Source organism: Falco naumanni, chromosome 6 (genome assembly GCF_017639655.2).
Source record: "Falco naumanni isolate bFalNau1 chromosome 6, bFalNau1.pat, whole genome shotgun sequence".
In the NCBI taxonomy this organism is placed as follows: domain Eukaryota; kingdom Metazoa; phylum Chordata; class Aves; order Falconiformes; family Falconidae; genus Falco; species Falco naumanni.
Genome location: NC_054059.1, coordinates 13,552,770 through 13,573,848, shown reverse-complemented (window position 1 = coordinate 13,573,848; position 21,079 = coordinate 13,552,770). Strand labels below are relative to the sequence as shown.

Below are 21,079 nucleotides of genomic sequence, written 5' to 3'. Positions count from 1 at the left end.
ACAAGTTTGAGTGAGCTAAAATTTCTGTCCACTGCTTCTACACAGTATTACACTGGAAGAATGCAGAACTATCATGTTTTAAAAAGTGTTTTCCTCAGGCAAATACCCCCAAAGGCTGCCTCTGCCTAGTAGAACTCTTTGCCAAAATCATAATGTCCTAGAGTAGATGTGGTTATACTGCCATGAAACTGCTTTGGTCAGTATAGTATATTTTACTTGAGGGACCAATAAAGCAGTACGTATTTCCTAGTTGAAGTTGCATTTATGCAATTATGATTTTCCAACCTGGTTAAACTGACAAATCCTTTGTAATGAATACTAACTGTAACTTTTCATTATGTTTTATTTTGCTACTGAATACCTGAAAGAGATTAAATTTATTCTTAGTATATAAGCAATATGTAGCTACATTTTCCTCTTTTTATGTTCAGCTTGACGGGAAATTTCCCTTCTGTATCACTGCAAATTGGATCAAACCATGAGAACATTTTTCTTTTATGTCCTGTCTTTAATCCCCATCATCCTGTCCAAATGTATACTTGTCATTTTCACAGGAGCTTGCTGAGCCATTTCCTTTCTTTTCATGAAGTTTTGCATTACTGAAGCTTATAGATATTTTGCTACTGACTTCAGTGAGAGAAGAATTGTACTCTCATTAATGTACGGGACTATTTTGCCCAAGTTCACCTAAGTGTCAGACACCTCTATATGAAGTTTGCCAAGTTAAAGTAATTTTTATCTGTGTAAATTTTATGGTTAACGTAAGTAACTTCCTAATATGAGGCAAAGATGATCCTCTCATTTGTCAAGTAGTTAGTGTTACCAGAATAAACAGATAAAAACATTTTTATGTAAAAATAGTTTTCATGTAAAAACAGCTTACAAAAATTTTATTCAATTTTGTATCCTACAATGATTTACTTACATGGTTGTGAGACACCTAAACTGTCTGTGACATCTCATATTTTGAAATTAATGTCATTTAAAGCACAACCACTGAATCCATAATACACTAAGAGTGGAAGTTATTTCTGCTTTCATTTCTGCTTCTTGCCATGGATTTGAATGCTTTGTACTTTCATTAAGAGTGAGTTAAAGTTACTTTGTACTTAAACCTTATTTAAGCCCTATTTAGCTCCCCAAAATGGCTAAAATGTAAGTGCAGGTGAGGGAATGACCATTAATTCAAGTTTTGATAGGTTCCTATGGTTGATATTCCACTTAGAGATTTTTTAGAAGTTGCAAGTATCTTAATTGCACTCTTCAGCTAAGGTCAGTGGAAACTACATCTATCTTTTATGAAGGAACAGATAAAATGTAATTGGCAGGCTGTAGAAAAAACCGACATTCTGCACAAAAAGTGATACAGACCTGAGAACAGACTGCACTAATTAAAGACAAAGTTGAGAATACAAATTGGTAGATAGAGCAGACAAAATTAGAGAGTTCTCCACAAGCACTTGGAATAAAGTGATTTTTAAAATGTGTGATTTAAAAGCTAAACACCCAGGCTTTTGCTTGCTTTTTTTTCCTTATAGTTAAATGAATAGGAAAATAAGATAAATAAATTAACAGTTTAAGGTCAATGAAACAGAAATTAATTATTCAGTTTCTGTTGAAATTACTAAAAGGACAGAGGCAAATGTAATGTTTAAAAATAAGATGCACCTGGTTTCACACAGCATTTACCAATGAAATACACTTGTATTTCCTATTTATGATCATTAAACATCATTTTCATGTTTTGAATAGACATTAGTGATCATGAGTCTGGTGTTTTCTTAGTGTACTTTGGTTATTAGCAAAATAGATAATTGTCTAGTTTCTGTAATGAGAGCAACTTGAAAATAGAACACCGTCACATTTAGAAGTTTGGCAACTTTAGAACAGTTCTTGTTTTATACAAAGTAGTAGTATGAAATCTGATTATATAGCCAGAAATTAACAACTAACCATAAAATATATGTGTTCGTTTACCAGTCTAATATATTATTTTGTTACCTCATCTCTTCAACTGCAAGAAAATAGACTGCAGAACTGCATCTGTAATAAAGGAAAAACTTTCTTAATATCAAGTTAAGGATATAACAGTTTATGCTATTGAAAATAATTTTAATTTGTCTTTAACTGATTTTTCAGAACTTCTTTCAAATCATTAGTAACCTCTTAGATGAAGAAAACAAGGAGAAATGGGAAGATGCACAACAGGTAAGATTTGCATTCTGTAACTCACCAATTTAATAAATTGGAAGCTATTTGTATTATGACATTCACTGCATCAGAAACCACGCGTTATTTCAGTAAGTCATGACAAAGTGGACTGTATGGTTTTAAAAATCAGGTTAAACATATACCCTGCTGGGTGAAAGGAAATCCTAAGTGAGACAATGTTTTGGAAATAACTGATCCTTTTCAAAAAGGAGGAATTTCAGGACCCACTGGTGAATTCTTTAGATTAAAATTCTATGAAGAATATAAGGCAATTCTCTTGATGAACAGATTTTCATTGCTTTCCATGGGATTATTCATTATGTCTTTGCTTTTGATGTTTTAATGAACTACATACAAAAGCTTATAAATGCTAATAAAGGTTAGGTGCAATGATGCTTTTGTTAGAAGACATCAGAACTCACCTAAAGAACTCAGATGACACCACCAAACAACTTACAGAAATTTAAACAGTAGACCTTTTTTAAAAGATTGTATTTAGGATAACATTTGTGATCATTAAGACTGACAAATTTCTGGCATAAATTAGATATGATGATAGCACTTTATAAAACAGTAAAGTCTAAAAGCCCAATAAATTTATAATAAAAGAATTTAAAATTCAAATTAAAACTATTTTTTTCTTTGGTATAAGTATTTCCTACATGTTTATACCAAGAACATTATAGGGCAATGTTAATATTTTTGTTCATGAACATGACCATAGAACTATCAAATTTATTCAGATACAAATATCAGTGAGAATGAGGATGAACAGATAATTATGTACAGAGAAAAAATTATGGAGGTAGTCAAAGGCAGGAAAATATTTCTATCTGAAGAACGATTAAAAAAAGCAAGTTATTTCAGTATGAAAAAGTGTCAACTGCAGTTATGTGCGATAGATTTTAAAATCAGGAGTGGATTGGAGAGTGTCATGCAGGAATGATTAATCTATTCACTATCTATTCTTGTAAAATAACTAAAGGACCTCATATAGTGGCAGATTCAGAATGGATACAAGGAGATACTTCCTCTACAGAAGGTCAGGTTGCAGAATTTCTTGCTGCTGAATGTACACAAGTCAAAAAAGTAAATAGACAAATTAATGAAAGAAAAGTCAATACCGGACTGTTAAATGAAAGACCCCATTTTTGCTTAGGGAAGTCCTTTGGCAAAAAAAGTGCTAAAGGCTGGGCAAAAATTCCAAAAGAAATATCACTGTGTGCATGCCCCTTTATACTCTTTCTTCAACATCTGCTATTTGCCACTATCAAAGGCAAGAAGACAGCTTACATAGATTTTTGGTCTGCTCTTGTATGGTCGTTGCCACTGTGTTATATAGATACTTGAAATTCGTTTACTTTTAATATAGTTCTTAATAAATCACCAGGTGTTTAAAGGTCTTTGAAGCTATTTAACTTCATTTTTGTAAGCTCATCTTTAAGACTAAGAAAGGGAAGATTAGAACTTTTCACTACCAATACAAACCTTGCAGTAGACATAACTTGCTGCAGCTGACCCATTGTAATTTAGCCAGAAATCATATTTTTCTTTCACTGTTTTTCTGTTGCTTTGTGTAACAGCCAGCTACAAAAATAGACAATGTCATTTCCCTTAGTGGTGGTGGATGGCAGCAGCAAAATCACATGCATGTGGGCAGTTTCTATAAACAGCACCAACATTATTTGAACCAATATTAAACTACTATTTTAGCCCAACTAATGAACTGACAGGATACCACTCCTTATGTTATCAGCCTTGTCTTCTTCTACCTCCACCCTGCCTTCTACCTTCTACCTTATCCATGCCATGTTCACCATCTGTCCTATGAAGATCAGGGGATGACAACGCCTAAGAGGAAATGATGAAAATGTGAATGTGAAAGAGGGAACAACAAATATATAGTACCCTCATTGCTGCTGGTAAAAGAAGTGGTGTTGAAAAAGGGAGAGGAGACAAGTTATTTCTACTTTTCTGTAGCTCCTTCTTTCTACCTGGTAATTCATTGTCTTGCAGACCTGAGTACAGCACTGGTGGGCAGGCAGGAACACAAGCAAGCACCAAGATGAGCTGAATGCAGGAGTAGCGGCGCAATAGCTGCCTGGTGACAAAGCTAGGGAATTCACTAAATCTTTGACTACTGAGTTATGACACCTGAAGAGACCATACCGCTGGTCATGTTACTGCTTTTAGGCAGTTACATGACCATTCTCCAAGAAACTATTGAAGCAAGTCATTCTTCATACTGGCTAGGAGGGGTGAACTAGACTCCAAAGGTTCTTTTCTTTCACTATTGAAAATAAAAAAGCACTTTCCTATACAAAATACTCTTTTCTATCATATTTTGGATAAAAAGACTGAAAAGTTATGTTTAAATATAATTGGATTTTAAAACAGAAAAAATATTATCTGAAATTACTGCATCCTGTGCAAATACTTTTTTAGTTTTTATGTCAAAATCAAGGTAGGAATCAAACTTGAAAAGAATGTGTGCAAGTCATTATGTGCTGCAAATACAATCTTGTGCAAACACTACTGACTCATTAAAAAAAAAAGTAAAAGGTGACTGTTTCCAGTTCAGCCACTCAGCTGACGATTTTTTTTGTAATGAAACATTGCAAACCAAGGGGCAGCCTAACCAACATTTTTTGCCAGCTGTCACGGTTTTCTTGAACTCTGCAGCAACTGTTAATATAGATCTGTTAGCCTGTTTTCTGGATTCTTTGCTGGAAAGAGAATCTTACTCACTGTCAGCAAGTTTCTGACTTTCTAGCAAGTATACAGCTGCAATGCCTCAGCACATCTTTTTTTCTAGACTAAATTCCAGCAGTTTATACCATTAATTACAGGTTATATAGCATTCAGATAAACTGCGCTCACTTTAATACTTGCCTTTTGTTAAGAGCTGATGTAAAGCACTGCACGCAGGAAACCAAGTCCACAACACACAAGTTTATACTGGTGTTTCAAAACACAGGAGCTATTCTGCATGTTCTTCATCACCATCTGTTTGCATCCTATTGATTAATCAGTACTTCAGATTTATAAAAATGAAGAGTACCTCTATAACACTGACTGTTCAACAGTTTCTGCTGAAGCTATTACTATAAAATTTTATGTGCAAGAAATAGGGTGAAAAAATATTTTCACTGAAATTTATTAGTACATAATCTGTGAGTATGTGTGTTATGAACGAGATGGATGCAAAACCCAGACTTAGTACCTCAGTAACTCATCATTAGTAAAATGGAAGTTGTCTCCTTCACCTGAAGCAGTGTTTGCAACCTTTTAAGATCATAAATGTCACAACAAAATCTTCATAAAAATGGTATTGCTGCCCTACCTTTTATAAAAAAGATCCATGTAGAAGACAAAGCACATCGTGAAATTCTCTGTCCTGAGCTGAGAAGCTATGGATCTAGACAGATAAAGCATGATGAAGATGGAGCACAGCACGCTGGAATTTATAGTCTCTATAGACATGTTTTAGAGTCTTTAGACCCAGTAGTGGAAAGAATGAATTGAATGTTGCTCATAAAGTGAAATTTGGAGATCTCACTGATACAAACTAAAAAACACCTTAACAGGTCATCTATTCTTTTTCTATTGCAAAGTACTCTATTACTGAAAATTGTCCTGTTCATAACAGGCCATGAAAACCAAAAATTATTTTTAATGTATATGATACAAGCAAAGTTTTAAAGCTTTTTAATAACCGTTTTGATCCTTTTTTTTTCTTTTTTTTTAATGATGCATCATTATTTGTTGAATATAACAATTTTTTTATGGTTTTGGGATCATAGTAGATTTTGATATAGTTAATGGCATGTCTGACCTTCCTTTGTTAGATCTATCCGGGCTCAGTGGAGTTAATGCAGGTGATTGAAGATTTTATACACATTGTTGGAATGGGAATGATGGACTTTCAGAATTCATACCTAATGACTGGAAATGTAGGTAAGAAATAGGAATTTCTTCTATCAAATTTATGACCTATTGAAAATCAGAAATTGCAAGTATATACTATAGAGTTGCTGCTTCTATCAAGATCCAGATTGGGCTGCTCCTCCTCCTCCAGATTGTCTCTGTTCCTTGATTATCTCCTCTCTGGTTTAACACACTTGGTATGCCTTACACGTGGGACTTCTTTATAATCGTATCTTAAGATCTAAATGCAGTTTCAGACTCTAAATAAAATTCAGAAAATACTTACCAGAATACTATGAACTGTAGGTATATATTATAGCATTTCCACGATACGTTTTTTCAAATGGTAATTTAGAAAATCATGCTAATTAAGAAATTAATGATATCCTTAGTAGCTTGAGAAATGTTAAATTTGTTGACAGTGTCTCTTTTAATATTCTGTTCTCCCAAAGAACAGTCTTTGCACATGCTATGATGTGATAATAATCAGCATAGACAGATAAGCAGTAATTTTAAAAAAAATCTAATAGTTGCCAAAATAATTTAAGCCTATGGATTCTTACATTAGTTTTTGCTATGTGTGACAGCTTCAAAATTTTATTCAGATTTATTTTTCAAACTTTGTTTTCAGCATTGGAGAGTTGCCAGGCAATATAATCAAATAATAACAAACATCAAATATGAAGATGCTTAGCAATTGAATTCCACTTCCTGGTAAACGCTTCTGCAATACCCCAGCATTTTATTAACAATTCAACCAAAAACAGGAGTTTGAAAAGCTCTTTTCTAAGTATTTAGTCTTTGCTTAGTATCTTCCTTATTCAATTTACTTTCTATAGCCAAACTTTTATAATGACAGGAAAGTATTAGGTAGTTGTATGTAATGAACAAATTCAAAATATATGTTTGTCTGATAGCAAAACTTCTGTTGTCAATACATTCTTTCAGATCTTCAGTTAGCGTCTTCCTGCATCTATATGTCAGTCAGTTCTTCAGCAAGTCATTAGAACTCCTTAGAAGATATGGTCATTTATAAATTAGAGGGAGAATAAAGCAGGGAAATTATTGGAATGTCCCTATTGAAAATGTAACTTGCTGTGCAATAATAAATATTTATTATTGTTGTCCAGTTCATATCTAGACTGACAGGACTGTGAACACTAGCCCCTGTAAGGCACAGCCTTGTATTGGAGATACGTCAAAAAAATCACCAAAAAGAACACTGGCAGTCTTAAGATTTTTTTAAACATTTCAGTAGGCAGTATGGGGAACTTTAGCTTTTAACCAGTGATTTATTATTTCTGTTGTTTACTGTTTGCACTGTAGTACCACTTAAAGCTTCTTCCAGTTGTCAGTCCTTCATTATGCTAGACCCTGCAAAAATTTATAAAGAAACGTATCTTTCTTAAAATGCTTGTTCCTTGACATTTTTATGACAAAATAAAAAGATGAATTTATTTAAAGAGCAGAGCCTGTGCTGCTTGGCATGTTGTACTGCATTCTGATCTGTTTGTCCTCTAAAAACGTGCAAAAAAACCCCACTGCAAAATGTTTTAAGAAGATGCATTCAAATAATCTGTGTGTTTACATATTCATGTCTTCAAATGGGAAACAGCAACAACTTTCCAATTGAATCAGAAAACGTGCTGTGCACTGGCTAGCCTAGATAACTGCATAATCTTAACAGACTTTCTTTTGATTATCTTTCTCTTCCCACATGGAAGATATTTTTATGTGCTCAGGAGTAGGTCTGTTCTTAACAGTATAACCGTCAAAGGAATAGAAACAAAATGAGAAAAGTAAAATGTATTTATTCTGACTACCTAGCTCTGTGCCTTGACATACTGGCATGAGTTTGTCCTCTCTTTTCTTGGTCAACCATCAAAAAAGTACAGGGTCACTTACTGACCAGAATATTTGAGCTCAGGTGACATGGTGAGATGGGGACTTGAGGTTGTAATCAGCAAGGACTAATTTCTTATTTTCACAAACAAGGAAGGTTCTGCAACAATTCTGTTTTGGTGAGTTATCCTCAGAGGGTTGATGTACTTGGAATTTAGGGAACATTTATGTTGATCTCAAGTGAGAGCAATTAACTATACAGTTATTGTTGTCTTGTCTTAGCATTAATTCTACTGTTCCAAAAAGAGTTTCAAAATGTGTAAGGGCTTGTTTATAAGTGGTAATAACAATCTTGTCATTTAAGTCATCAAATGAATTCCATGCAGGAGGCAGATATATGCAGAAAGGAGGTCCAACTTTTATATATTCATCTTTAAGCACAACTATCCAATAGTTATTCCATAGGTTTTTAACTATAAAATATTCCCTCAGCATCTTCAGATACTTGAAATGCCTTTTGATGTATTTTCATTTTAGAATCACCTGTTTTCAGATATATGAGAAAAAGGATTCAGTACTAAAGATGAACTGCAGCTTCTTGTCAGAAAAAAAACCCTTTTCTGTAGCAAATTTCACAGTATTGCAGAGTGCTTGCTTTCCTTCTACAAATTTCAGTTTACAAGCTCATTTCTAATTGAATGGCACTATAGTGGTCCATATAGAATTTGAACATCTAATTGTGTTTGACAGTTATGCTAATCTCCTGAGATCCTTCGCAGATGGAATTTTATTTTCTCATTCTTTCAAGACACAGAAGCAAGTAATTGTGATTTAACAAGTTACTACACAACAGCCACACTGCGATGACTGTCCATTGCACATTCTCAGCTCATGACACATGGGAAGCAATTAAAGTTACCTTAACTATATGGTGGGCTATACCAAGCCACATTATTATACATTTGAAAGTAGCTAAGAAGGTCCATAAGGACAGTTGCCATACAACCATAAAACTTTTCAGTGTGGTGGCGTTTAACTCAAATTCTTTATTGCTTCTGAACAAAACATCAGAGACTGGTTCCAAATCCAGATCCAATATCTGTGTTTTGGTGCTTGTTTAGGCAGCTCAGTCAAATCAAATGCATTTGTATTAAAGCAAGGCCCATCTCCTTTTAGCTCTTCTCTCAAGGGTAGGGAATATGCTATGAAAAACTTGACAAATGTAAAAGTAATAATTTGCTTTCATCATGCATGGCTGGGACAGATGGTATTTGTTTCATGTGTGTGCTCTCAGTTCTATATTATATTCCTTTAAGAAATGATTAGCTAAAATAAGAGCCTCTGATAGGAGGTAGAAACCTCCTTCCTCATCCTGCTCCTTCTCTTCTTCTTCCTCCTCCTCCTTAGGACCAGCTGAGCAGGCACAGGAAAAGGATAGTGTGAAAAAACAGGAGCTTTTACTACCACTCGGAGTCCCTGAACTAGCTGAAAGCAGAGACCCACCTGCAAGGATAAAACATGCAGTGGGAGAAAAGCTTTTAAACCATATAACCATTCTGTGTTAACTACTTGCTTTCACTTTTCTCTGTTTTAAAAGATGAGTTCCTGATTTAGATCAAAGAATTGATCTTGGCTTTTCACAGCCTTTTGAACTTTTGAGGAGAGATGAAGGTCTACACAGATCTACCTCAGAGCTTTGGCTGATTTGGGAGTCTATCGCAGTAAGCCATTAACAGTTCTGAAGAAATGTACTAAAAGGTGGCTGAACTGCTATCAAGAAATATTCATCCTTTAATTAAAAAAAAATTGCTAGACTGGAAGACTGGAGTACCATAAGCATAACTGTCTTTAAAGGTATAGGTGCAATGTGGAACTGGAAATAGAGAGCAGTATCAGGAGATACATATTTCTATGGCAGATTAAAATTCTTTTTAAAGGAAAATTTTCCCTCTTACCAAATAAATTTCCTTAAGAGCAGCTGTGAAAAAAAAAATGCTTAAAGAAGTCTTTCTTGCCAAAAATCAAGCTTTTAAAAGATATCAATGAGAACATCAATTTTTTTGAATTGCAGTGTGTTTTCGTGGATGTTATTTGGAACTGGCAGAAAACAAAAAGAATTTTCAGCACGATAAAAGCCACTTTTTGTTAATGATTAATTGTTAATAATGTTAATTTATGAATACTGTTGTTCAAGTGACCAGTAATGTTTTAAAATGTGCAGATAACACAAAGTTATTTAGTCTAGTCAAAGACATGAAAAACTGAAGGTCTCCAGGGGTTATAGCAAAATGAAAAGAAGAGGGTATCCACTGACAAATTAAATTCAGTGTGACAAAGCATGTAAGAGGGAGTAGTTCAAACCATACATAATGTAGGGTTCTAAAATAATTTAGTAAAATGCCATGGTCATTTTTCAGCAAAGCTTAGAAAAGAACAACAGGATTAGTGTGCAAAAAGAGCAGTCTAAAGAAAACACAGAATTTTCTTTTAATTTTCAGTAACCATCATTTCCAATGCTCTTTTCAGTTGAGATTACATGGTTGGGATTCATTTTACTTCCTCTAAGCATCACACAGTTTGTCAAAGTCACCCAAAGCTTCTTTTATAGTCAAGACAAACTACTGCCCAGGAGCGCAATTCATACCACCTCAGATATCTAAAGTAAGGGCATTGGTTGCCTTCTGGAAGTTCTTCCGCTGGCTATAAAAACAGCCTAGTCACTAGCTTAGGCTTGAATGATTCATGTCATCTAAAACAAAGAGGAGTGCTACGCTGTGAGTAAATAAAACCTGTGGACACACAGAGGTTCAGAGCTGCATGATAAAAGCAAAAAAACCAAACAAACAACAAAAAAAACCCAACCACACAAAAACAAACAACCAAAAAAACCATTGAGAATTGGAATTATTAGAATAGATATTTGACAACAAATTGTTAAAAAGGGACTAGACGTACGCAACTGAAAAGTGAATGAAAAGAGAAACTAGGCTGACATTTCTGTTAAATCTTGCTCACAGGAAAAGTGAAGATTCTTAACTAAACTATCCATTAGCACTTTTAATTCTGAATAAACAAGAGGCCAAGGTTTTAAGAGGATTAAAATAAAAACAAGTAGATATCTATGTGGTGAATGCAGCTAGCTGTGATGAATATTATATAAAAAAATGAAGAGGTCCAAGCCATGCTTCCATGCATAAATCAGCTTCTATCTGTTATCTCTCTACTTAAAAATGGCTACTACAACACTGGTACTCTGATGAGTAATCTGACCCAGTATAGTAATTAACATAGAATTTAAGACTTCACACTGATCTGCTTAGATAAGCTTTATAAATATTGGCAGAGAACAAAGTCTAATTTCTGCCTTCACAGACAGTCTAGGATGCCGTAGGGGAGAAAATTATTTTAAAAGTGTCCATTGTTTTATGTTTTTGCATACTTTCTTGTTCCCCCTTCAATCTTCCATTCCATGTTCATATCCATGAAATTTGCACCAAAAGGTTAAATAATCCTGTAGGCTTGTGGAGTGTATCTTAAAATTTTCCAGTCCTAGCTAGAGGTATGTAGGAATTTTAGTGACCAAAGGAGCTTTCAGAAGACGTACCTACTCTAGCTGTAAGACACTAGCAACGGTACACCTGAGCTAGAACTAGAAAATGAGCAAGCTGGATTTCTGTCCGTTACTGTGGGTTCATTCACCTTTTCCCAAGTAAGATTTTTAGGCCTTCTAAACTGTAGATCCTGTTCATAATCTCACAAAGCCTCTCCACATTATATGACTTGTTTACATATCCTAATAGCATCTGTCTAGTCTGCTTATTGTTTGTTTGTTTGTTTTTTGTCAGAGTTAGTGATGTGTATCTTAAATGCAGCACTCAAGATTCTCTCTTATATATCATAAATATCATACCAGCTTAAAGTATACCAAGGGACTGAATTTGTTTTAATGTTTGAAAGGGTCTTTTTTGTAATATATTAAAGATACAGAAAAAAAGCCACAGCATTGATAATAACTCATCAAAAAGTGTAAAGAACATGTCTGAAATTTTCAGTTTGGAAAAAACTATTTTAATAACTGCATTCACATATACTCAGAATTAATTTGTACTGAAATTACTGCTTGTTCTGAGGCTGTGTAGTGCTAAAGCACAGTACTGTGAATTTTAAAGTGGATAATTGTGGTGAATAAAAATTCAGCTGGTAAAATTTCAACATTTTCTCCCAATAGAAAGAAAGTCATATCTGTCAGACAAATGAAAATGGAAATTCCATAGAATGACCCAAAATAGCCATACAGATTTCTCTCCTGTTTCCATCAAGTTATTCCAGAATGCCCCGTGTTTTCACAAAGAAAAATTTAAGGGTACAGCTTTCACTTTTAAGGAACCACTGTGTGGATTCCACTTGTTATTTTTAAGCAGATGATCAGGAATCATTCCTTGTGGTATATCATTGTTGATGTGCTTATATCATGTGATGTACAATACCTTTGTAATGATTAATATAATTATGGTTGATTTTGTCAAGAACAAATTTTCACAAGGAAAAAAATAAGTCAATGCATGTTTTGCAATGAAACGCATTCCTAATAGATAGAAAAACCAAGTCCCCTTTAATTCATAGAGCACTTATATTCTCTTCAGATTTCTACCTAGCTTTTGAATAACTAATAAAATATACACCAAGGTCAGCAATATTCAGCTAACAATTTTTTCTTTTATATTAATACGTAATTTTGCTATATATACTTTTGCCCATTTTCATTGTCTAATATTGCACTTCTTCAGATGTAGCTCATCAGTCTTTCCTGCCCCAAACCTTTACCCTGCCTGCTGAGCAGATGCTTTGTTAATGTGAAAGTGGGCATCTGTCACACTTCTTTCTTCACTCCTCAAAAACTCCTTCAACTCCCAAGATTCATACACAGCCAGTGTCACTCCACTCTCCTGTTTCTATATTCTTCATTTGCTCAAACCGTATGTAACAATCGTCTGGTCGGTAAAAACTACCAGAAGGAACAGAGAAAAATAGACAAAAGAATAGGAAAACTACAGAGAGGTGAATTGGAATTTTTTTATACCCTTATATACTTCTGCTTCACCTATATATATATTTATATTATTTCCTTCACAGCAGCCTCAGCAATTTCTTGATCAGATCAGTATGTTGGCTTTCAGAACACTCAAGCTTTCTCCACTGATTAAAGGAGTAAAACTGCACATATATTTTGAAGGTGTAGCTCATCACAGTGTCTGATTTAGTGCCTGTACATGATCAAGAGCTCATATTTCTTTCTCAATATCAAATAAGCTTATTAAATGATTCACATTCCCTGGAAACTTAGCTGTGAACAGTGCATAAAAGAGCAGATTTCTTCCTCTCTTTTCTAAACTGCATGCTCAGGGATCCAAAGGAAATATGGCTCTCAGTTACTTAAGATTAAAAATTACTAATATCAGGGGAATGGCTGAATGAATCTTTAGCAAACAATCTTCACAAATATAGATAAAAATCTAACTTAATCCTATGGCTATATTCTAAGTAATAGTCATAATTCAATAGTTAGTTTTGTGTATGCAATTTATTAATTATTGTTAAAGGAAAAGTTAAATAAATTAACCGTTCAGTATTTTTAAACAGTTCTACAGGAAAATGGAATAATCTAAAGTGTTTCCCTTCACTACCTTATATTAAGTAGGATACAGTAGAGTAAAGGGTTCTAAAGAAATGGAAGCTATAAAATGTACAGATATCCAGGCTTCAGTCTAATTAAAAAAAAATAAAAAAATGCCTCCAACTGAAACAGAAAGCAGTGCCTGCAGCCCATTTGTGGAAATAGCTTTTAACAGCATTTAAGTATATGTGTCTTAGATTCTTACATAATTTCTAAATTTCTACCTCTGTAAACTCTTTTCTGAATCATTCTGTTTATAGGCCCCTTCCTACATGAACAATTAAAAGCTGATGTTTTCTAAAGGAATCATCCAGTTAATGACAGGCCATTTTTAGACAGGTGCACTTAAGTGTTGCCCTGAGAAATGAATTATCTGAGTTTGTTTACTTCTTTGCCTTGGACAGCTGCATATTAAGGTAACTTCCAACAATTTCTAAGTAGAATGAGGCTTAAGGGGATAGAAATTAAGAGTCTCTGGTGATAGCTTTGAGTTAATGGGGTAAATGCACACACAGGGAGTATTATCATTTCATAGTAAGGTAGTGCCCAAGAGGCAACAATCATATTCAGTGAAGTATAGTGTCAAGATATGCCAGACAATACAGTCCTCCTGTCAAACAGGGGAGGCACCACCAGAGTGTTACAGTCTGATAACAAGATGCAATTCTGCACGAGCAGGTGACTCATTCTGGGATTTTGTATCCCTGTAAGGCAGTCAGCATGAATGCCCAGCCATCATCTGGTGGTACATCAGCTAGGGCTGGTCAGCTAGAGCTGGTGTGGCTAGGTATTGTAAATACCAAAGTTCACCCTCAGTTTTAATGAATTCTACAGGATTGTGTTACTCACTACCGAAAACAAAAGCAGGAAAATTAAATAGAATTAAAGTAAACCCCCACAAAATATAAATAGGAGTAAACCCAAGGAATTTCAGCTAGTAAAAATGAGCAAAACAGTGGAAGCAGACTGATTTCCTGTCTGAGACTCTGGAGTCAACAGGCAATATTACGTACAAAGACTTGAGACAGCTATTAACTCTGCATGTTACTTGCAGTGTGTCAGAGATAGGTCTATTACCCAAAACAGAGCTCTGTTATGAATGTGGAGGTAGCATAGTTTATACCAAGCTAAGGATGTAACATACCAGCTGCCAAAGTTTGTTTTCATTTTTGGGGTTTTCGAGGGAGGGGGGAATAAATAATATAAAAAAGTGCAAACACTCAAACAGAACACCAAAACCGAAACTCAAACAAACCAAAACACCAACAAAAAAATCCCACAAACAAACAAAAACCAGAAAAGGGGTCAAAAAACTTTTACCCAGAATATTAGACAAATCAGCCTGCTGTGTTGAAAAACTACATGATTTCCTCAGTGGTGACTCTAGGTTTTCGTTCCAAATAGCAGTACAGATCTGCCTCTTTCAAACCACATAGCCTGAAATTAACGTAACAATTGAGCTAACAAACTGAATAAGCATTTTTCATTTTAAAAGTCAGTTTCATGAAGGTGTTAGTGGGTTATTAATATCAGAGAATAGTTTTTTTACGGTAAATAATTATTTTGGCACTGGAGCTATAAGATATTTCTGAGATCAAACTTCAAAGCCATGTAAATATACAGATATAATTGTTGTGCCTGTGTAATTTTTATATATTTTTTTTATATGGAGAGTTGGACTTCAGTATGCAGACCAAAGATACTATGTACGTCTCTGCAGTTCTGTTCAGATCAGATTGCATTATGGTAACAGAGCTAACAGCAAGATAGTTTAAAGTATCTCAAAGGATCTAAGTACTGGGTTTGCTGAAATCAAGAACAGGGTCTGAAAGCTATGAGTTATCTTTTGTGCTTTGTGATTTCTGAACCCATTTCTTGGGTTTTGGTTTGCTTTCCCTTGACTTCAACTGTGAGTTTTAGGACCCTATTTGCTGCTCTGGCTCAAGGCTGAGATAGAGGGTCATTGATAAGGTTTGTGATACAAATCAGAGGATCATTCTACTGCGCATTTTTAACAATATAGTTTGGGAAATGGTCTTATAGAAAAGATGTTTTCTCTCATTACATGAATGACTTTTCCTATAATCTGTAGTTCAAAGCTTATGCTGTCCTTTAAAGATTATTATTATGTGGAATTCTTTTGTCTACCTTCTAAGGTCTTCCATTTTTGTGCCAATTACATTAGCTAATAGTTAGCGGTGTTAGTTACATGTCATTTTTTGTAATACATTGCTATTAAAATCTTATGGCCTCATACTGTCTTCCATGGAGTATCATAAAAGAAGGTAGATTTCCAGTACATCTATGGGAAAATAGCATATTAGTATAGTAATTTCTCCAGAAAATCATGTCTCTGGTCCTGTTGTAGCATAGCTAGAATGTGAGCTGATCTGAAAAGCAAATACTTAGAAATCCATTCATATGGGTATAAATTGTGCCCTTTGGTGAAACATTTTTCTTTCCTATATTGGCACCAAAATCTCATCTCCAATAAAGCAGAGGAATGAAAACAGAGTGGCCTGCCCAAGGGGAAGAAACTGAGGGACAGTCATCAGGATGATTGGATCTTCAGGGACTGGCAGTCAGGCAGGCTGCTACATCTGCACGTACAAGATTTTCCTGTTTCTGAGGGAACATTTATCAAGAATAAAGCAAGCTTATCCCCTCCTTTCTCATTTTTACCTCAAGAGGGTACAATATGTTCATAAAGATTAAAGGGAATATCTCGTTTTGCCATTAGGTATCTCAGATTGTTCATTGCAGAAGCATAGAATGAATGCTTTCAATGCTCGTTTAGCTTTGAAAATTGCATCACTATCTAGGCAATGAAAAATAATGGTCTCCATTCACAGCCAACAACACACAAAGAAAAGTTAATTTCTACAAAATGACTGCCATTTAACTTTGCCAAATTGAACTTATACATGTTTCTTGTATGAAAAGTTCCACTACTGGAAAACACATCTGGTGATTTTATACCACATCACCTATTTTACATTCCTGGTTGTACTTAGAAATAATTTTCAGAAGTTAAAATTATAGATTTCAGATAAACTGAAATCATAAAGACTGCACATCAATAGGGTAAGACATTCAAATATGGCACTAGTTCATCTACTTAGAAGTGGTATTCAACAGCAAAGCTCAGAGAAGTTTGAAGTGTTTATGTTTGTACTGTTTGCCATTTTATTCTACAAGACATTAGAGGGGGTTTGCTAAATATGTATTTGTTCTTTGAATGTACCTGAAGCATGCATTTAGGAATTTTCTTTTAAAGCTTAGAAAACGAGGAGTCAAGTAATGCTGTATGGCCATTTTTCCTTCATGTAGGCATTTGTTAGAATATTTTCTTCTGTTCATAGTTGGGTTAATCCTTCCATTATCTAACATCATATTTGTTGGCTTTTTAATATATGGTTTGAGGGAGACTGTCTAGTGAGTCACATGTGTGCTTTTTATGGATTTTTCTTTCCTATGGCTATAATTTCTATTGATAGCACCAGCTGCTGGATCCAAATTTTTACCTGTCACTCAGCATTCTCTATGTTCACATTAATCGGCACTGTCACTGGTTTTAGTAATTTTTAGTAAAGACTCTTCTAGCTGTAGCTGAGTGTGAAATGGAATTATTAGACCTGCAGGGTTTTTTAGGTATTTTTTAGATTTTTTTTTTTCTTTAGATTTAGTGCTTCACTGGAAAAAAGCCAAACATTCCATTAAAACAGCTTAATTAAAGTTATGTTACCTCCCAGCTGTGCTGGACAGTTATCACAGGTTGTCTGATAAGCTAAGAATTGCTAAATTGCCAAAACACTATTTTGTTTCTTCACAGCATTTCAACCTCTTCAAGGTAAAAAAAATTAGGACTCAGTGTGTATATTACCATCATTCATGTTGAAATAGTTTCATTTAGCAGAAGTATCTAAATAGGTAGGATTTTTTTTCATTCAGATGAAGTCTATAGTGTATTGAGGTTTGTACTAAAGGAGAAAATTATTCTGTACTTGGTGGCTAGGGTTTTCTCAGGACTGTAAGGAAAGCAAGGTCAATTTACTGTTCCAGTGAGGTTTCTTTGTTCTTAGTTTAACCATTTGGGCCCAGGCTGAATTTAATCTGTTACAGAAAGAACTAAAAATGAAGGAAGGCATAATACAAAAATTCCACAAATATAGCCTAAATATAGTAGATAATTATTAAAAAGACCAAGGGATTATTTATAAAACCATAGTTACAGGTTTTGTTTAAGGACTTCTGTCACCCTCTTCTCCTGTCTTTACGTAATTTCCAGTCATACATACCTCTGTTGAATAATATTTGTTTATTCCTATTAATGTGATTAAATTAGCTGTTTCACTTAACTGCTTTTACCTCTTGTATTGCTATGCTAAATTCTCATCAATTCCTTTTTTAATGTTTAGTGAATGTTGGTGTAAGTTTAGGGAAAAAAATTATACTATGTCTGATTAACTTCTTGCTCCAAGCAGTGCAATCAGTACGTTGTCTCAGCACATGCACTGAAAGTCTCGTTTGCTGAATGATGACACTGAGCACCTTTTGAAAATACTTCGCTACCATTCAGATGTCCCTTTGCAATAAATATAGTGTAACTGTAGAACTCAAATATTTAAATCATCAAGATATAATTAATAGCCACAGTTCATATCAAATATGCTTGATTATGCTGTCTACATCTGTACTTCTACAAAAAAGTTACTGCTTTGAAATATTATCAAATAACTGAGCATTCTTACACTGACCCTTAACTTTGTTCCTCTTTCATTGAGTTTAGAAATTGATATGAATGTTTGCCACCAGAGTGCAGTTAGTTTGGTTTCCAATAAAGCACCATTTAGATGTTTTGGGATTAGGGGCAGAAAACCCATTTAGTACATCAAAAATATTCTATAAAAGCAATAACACTGTAAAAACTACACAGAACAAAGAGGGGGGAATAACTGAAAGGAAAAAAGGCATTTTTTTTCCCAGCATCGTGCAAGATACTGTTTGTTGGATATCAATGCTATAATCAGGATATGGTGGCAAAAAAAGGATAATGTAAAATAGCACTTTTTATCGTCCAGTTCTCCAGGGAATGATTTGTACTAGGAAAGCCACCTTGTCTGTGAATTATGATCTGTAAGTGGTCAAATACTATTAGAAGGCAAGAAATACATTATTTCTGGCTATCTCCTAGATCTGACTGTGGACATAATGACAGTTATCCCAAATATGGCATGGCAGTAATAGCAAAACTGTACTTGGTTGTAGAATATTTAATGATGAATGATTTTGAAAGACTAAAAGCATAGATTAATTTTAACAGAATTTGCAGAGATTTTCAGTAAATAAATAGCTTCTCTGGCATATAAATTCAGTCACTCTGTGTTAGTACTTTCAGGTACAGGAAATTAATTGAAGGAATTGTGTTGTCTTTTTGCATCCCAAAAACTATAGTTTAATAGAAAACAAAAATTCCATCCCTGCTTATTTCCAAATTTCACATTCATGATATTCTATTTAAAAAGATTTCACAATTTGTAATGAAATAATGTGTGAAAACAGTCTGGAGTAAACTCTTCCTTTCTGCTTTATATTATAGATATAGATGTGTTTTATGGAGTATTCCACATTGTAGAATTGTATTTTAACTTTATAGAGCTTCTACCTACTGGCAGTATTTCCAGGAAATAAGGGATAGTTAGCCAAAGCATTATAGTTTCAGTTTGGGGGATGCCTATTCTGAATGTATATTTCATAACCATACTGCAGTGAACAGAACAAGAAATTAAAGAAGTAACAATAGCAATAAACCCAAAATTTGTATTGGAATAACTGTAGCAGAAAATAGGTTGCAGATCGGATGTAGTGCCAAAGAGACAGAAGAGTCATAGCAGGTATATATGTTAGTAATGCAAAAGTTGCAGAGCCAGTCATGGTTATGACACCTTTTGATGGCATCTGTCATGCCTCAGGAAAACCAGAGATGTCTTATTCACAGTAGTTTCTACAGATTAGCTGTCCAAAGTGGTAGTTCTCTCCTGCATGAAGAGGAAAAACTGAAGGCACTGTAAGAGCACCTGAAAAGCTGGTCTGAATCTGAATAGACTTTTTAAGAATGTGAAGCCTATCTGCTGTAGGTATAATGCTATGGTATATCTTGAATTAAATACTTTGACCAGATTCTGTGATTAGTTTTGGCACTGAGCTCAGGAGTAGTGTGCTTGCATTTTATGTACTCACTCACAGGCAAGGGTTAATCCACTATTGCTAAAAAGCAGTTTAATCTCAGTATGCAATATATAGAAAATTCAGATGATAGAATGACAGATTCATAGAATCATAGAATCATTTAGGTTGGAAAAGACCTTTAAGATCATCAAGTCCAACCACAAACCCAGGAATTCCAAGTCCATGACTAAACCATGTCACCAAGCACCCCATCTACGCATTTTTAAGATATCTCCAGGGATGGTGATTCCGCCACCTCCCTGGGTAGCCTGTTACAATGCTTCACCAATCTTTCGTTGATTTTTTTTTCCCCATATATCCAATCTAAACCTCCCCTGACACAAATTGAGGCCGTTTCCTCTTGTCCTGTAGCTTGTTACTTGGGAGAAGAGACCAACACCCACCTCACTACAACCTCTTTTCAGGTAGATGTAGAGAGCAATAAGGCCCCCCCTCAGCCTCCTCCTCTCCAGACTAAACCACCCCAGTTCCCACAGCCGCTCCTCATAACACTTGTGCTCCAGACCCTTCACCAGCCCCGCTGCCCTTCTCTGGACACGCTCCAGCACCTCAGTGTCCCTCTTGCAGTGAGGGCCCAAAACTGAACCCAGGATTCGAGGTGCAGCCTCACCAGCGCCAAATGCAGGGGGACAATCACTGCCCTGGTCCTGCTGGCCACACTGTTTCTGATACAAGCCAGGGTGCTGTTGGCCTTCTTGGCCACCTGGGCACACTGCTGGCTCGTGTTCAGCTGGCTTTTGACCAGCATCCCCAGGTCCTTTTCTGCAAGGCAGCTTTGCAGCCACTCTTCCCTGAGCCTGTATGTTGCATGGGGTTATTGGGACCCAAGTGCAGGACCTGACACATGATTTTTTAAAATCCTGGGAAGGCAACACAAGCAACCCTAATAAGGCATCCCTATCCTTCTCTGTCAACTGCATTCAAAATTAATGGCCATGTAAGGCACCTGAATTCAAACAAGGGAAACAATAATGATATAACGTTCGACTTAGTTGACTAGTTGGCTGTTGGTTTTCATTCCTTTCTTAGCTGCTTGGATCTTTTTGATTCCTCCTCCCACAGCCTTGATAAATATGAAAAGTCTCTTATTTGAGGGGAGTGGGAGGGAAGAAGCAGTGGATGCTGGAGATGGGATGACCAGAATTGGATAACAAGAGCTGAGCACAAGGTCTGCAT

General features: G+C 35.1%; 1 protein-coding gene across 6 annotated transcripts in view; it reads left to right on the top strand.

Annotated features, from left to right (window-relative positions):
- Positions 1 to 21,079, top strand: part of ADGRB3 (adhesion G protein-coupled receptor B3) — a 466,435-nt gene that overhangs the window by 232,109 nt on the left and 213,247 nt on the right. For all 6 annotated transcript variants that reach the window (XM_040598982.1, XM_040598983.1, XM_040598984.1 and 3 more), the window contains 2 exons: positions 2,140 to 2,208; positions 6,060 to 6,168. In XM_040598982.1, coding sequence (XP_040454916.1) covers positions 2,140 to 2,208; positions 6,060 to 6,168 — 178 coding nt within the window. The remainder of the gene's footprint in view (positions 1 to 2,139; positions 2,209 to 6,059; positions 6,169 to 21,079) is intronic.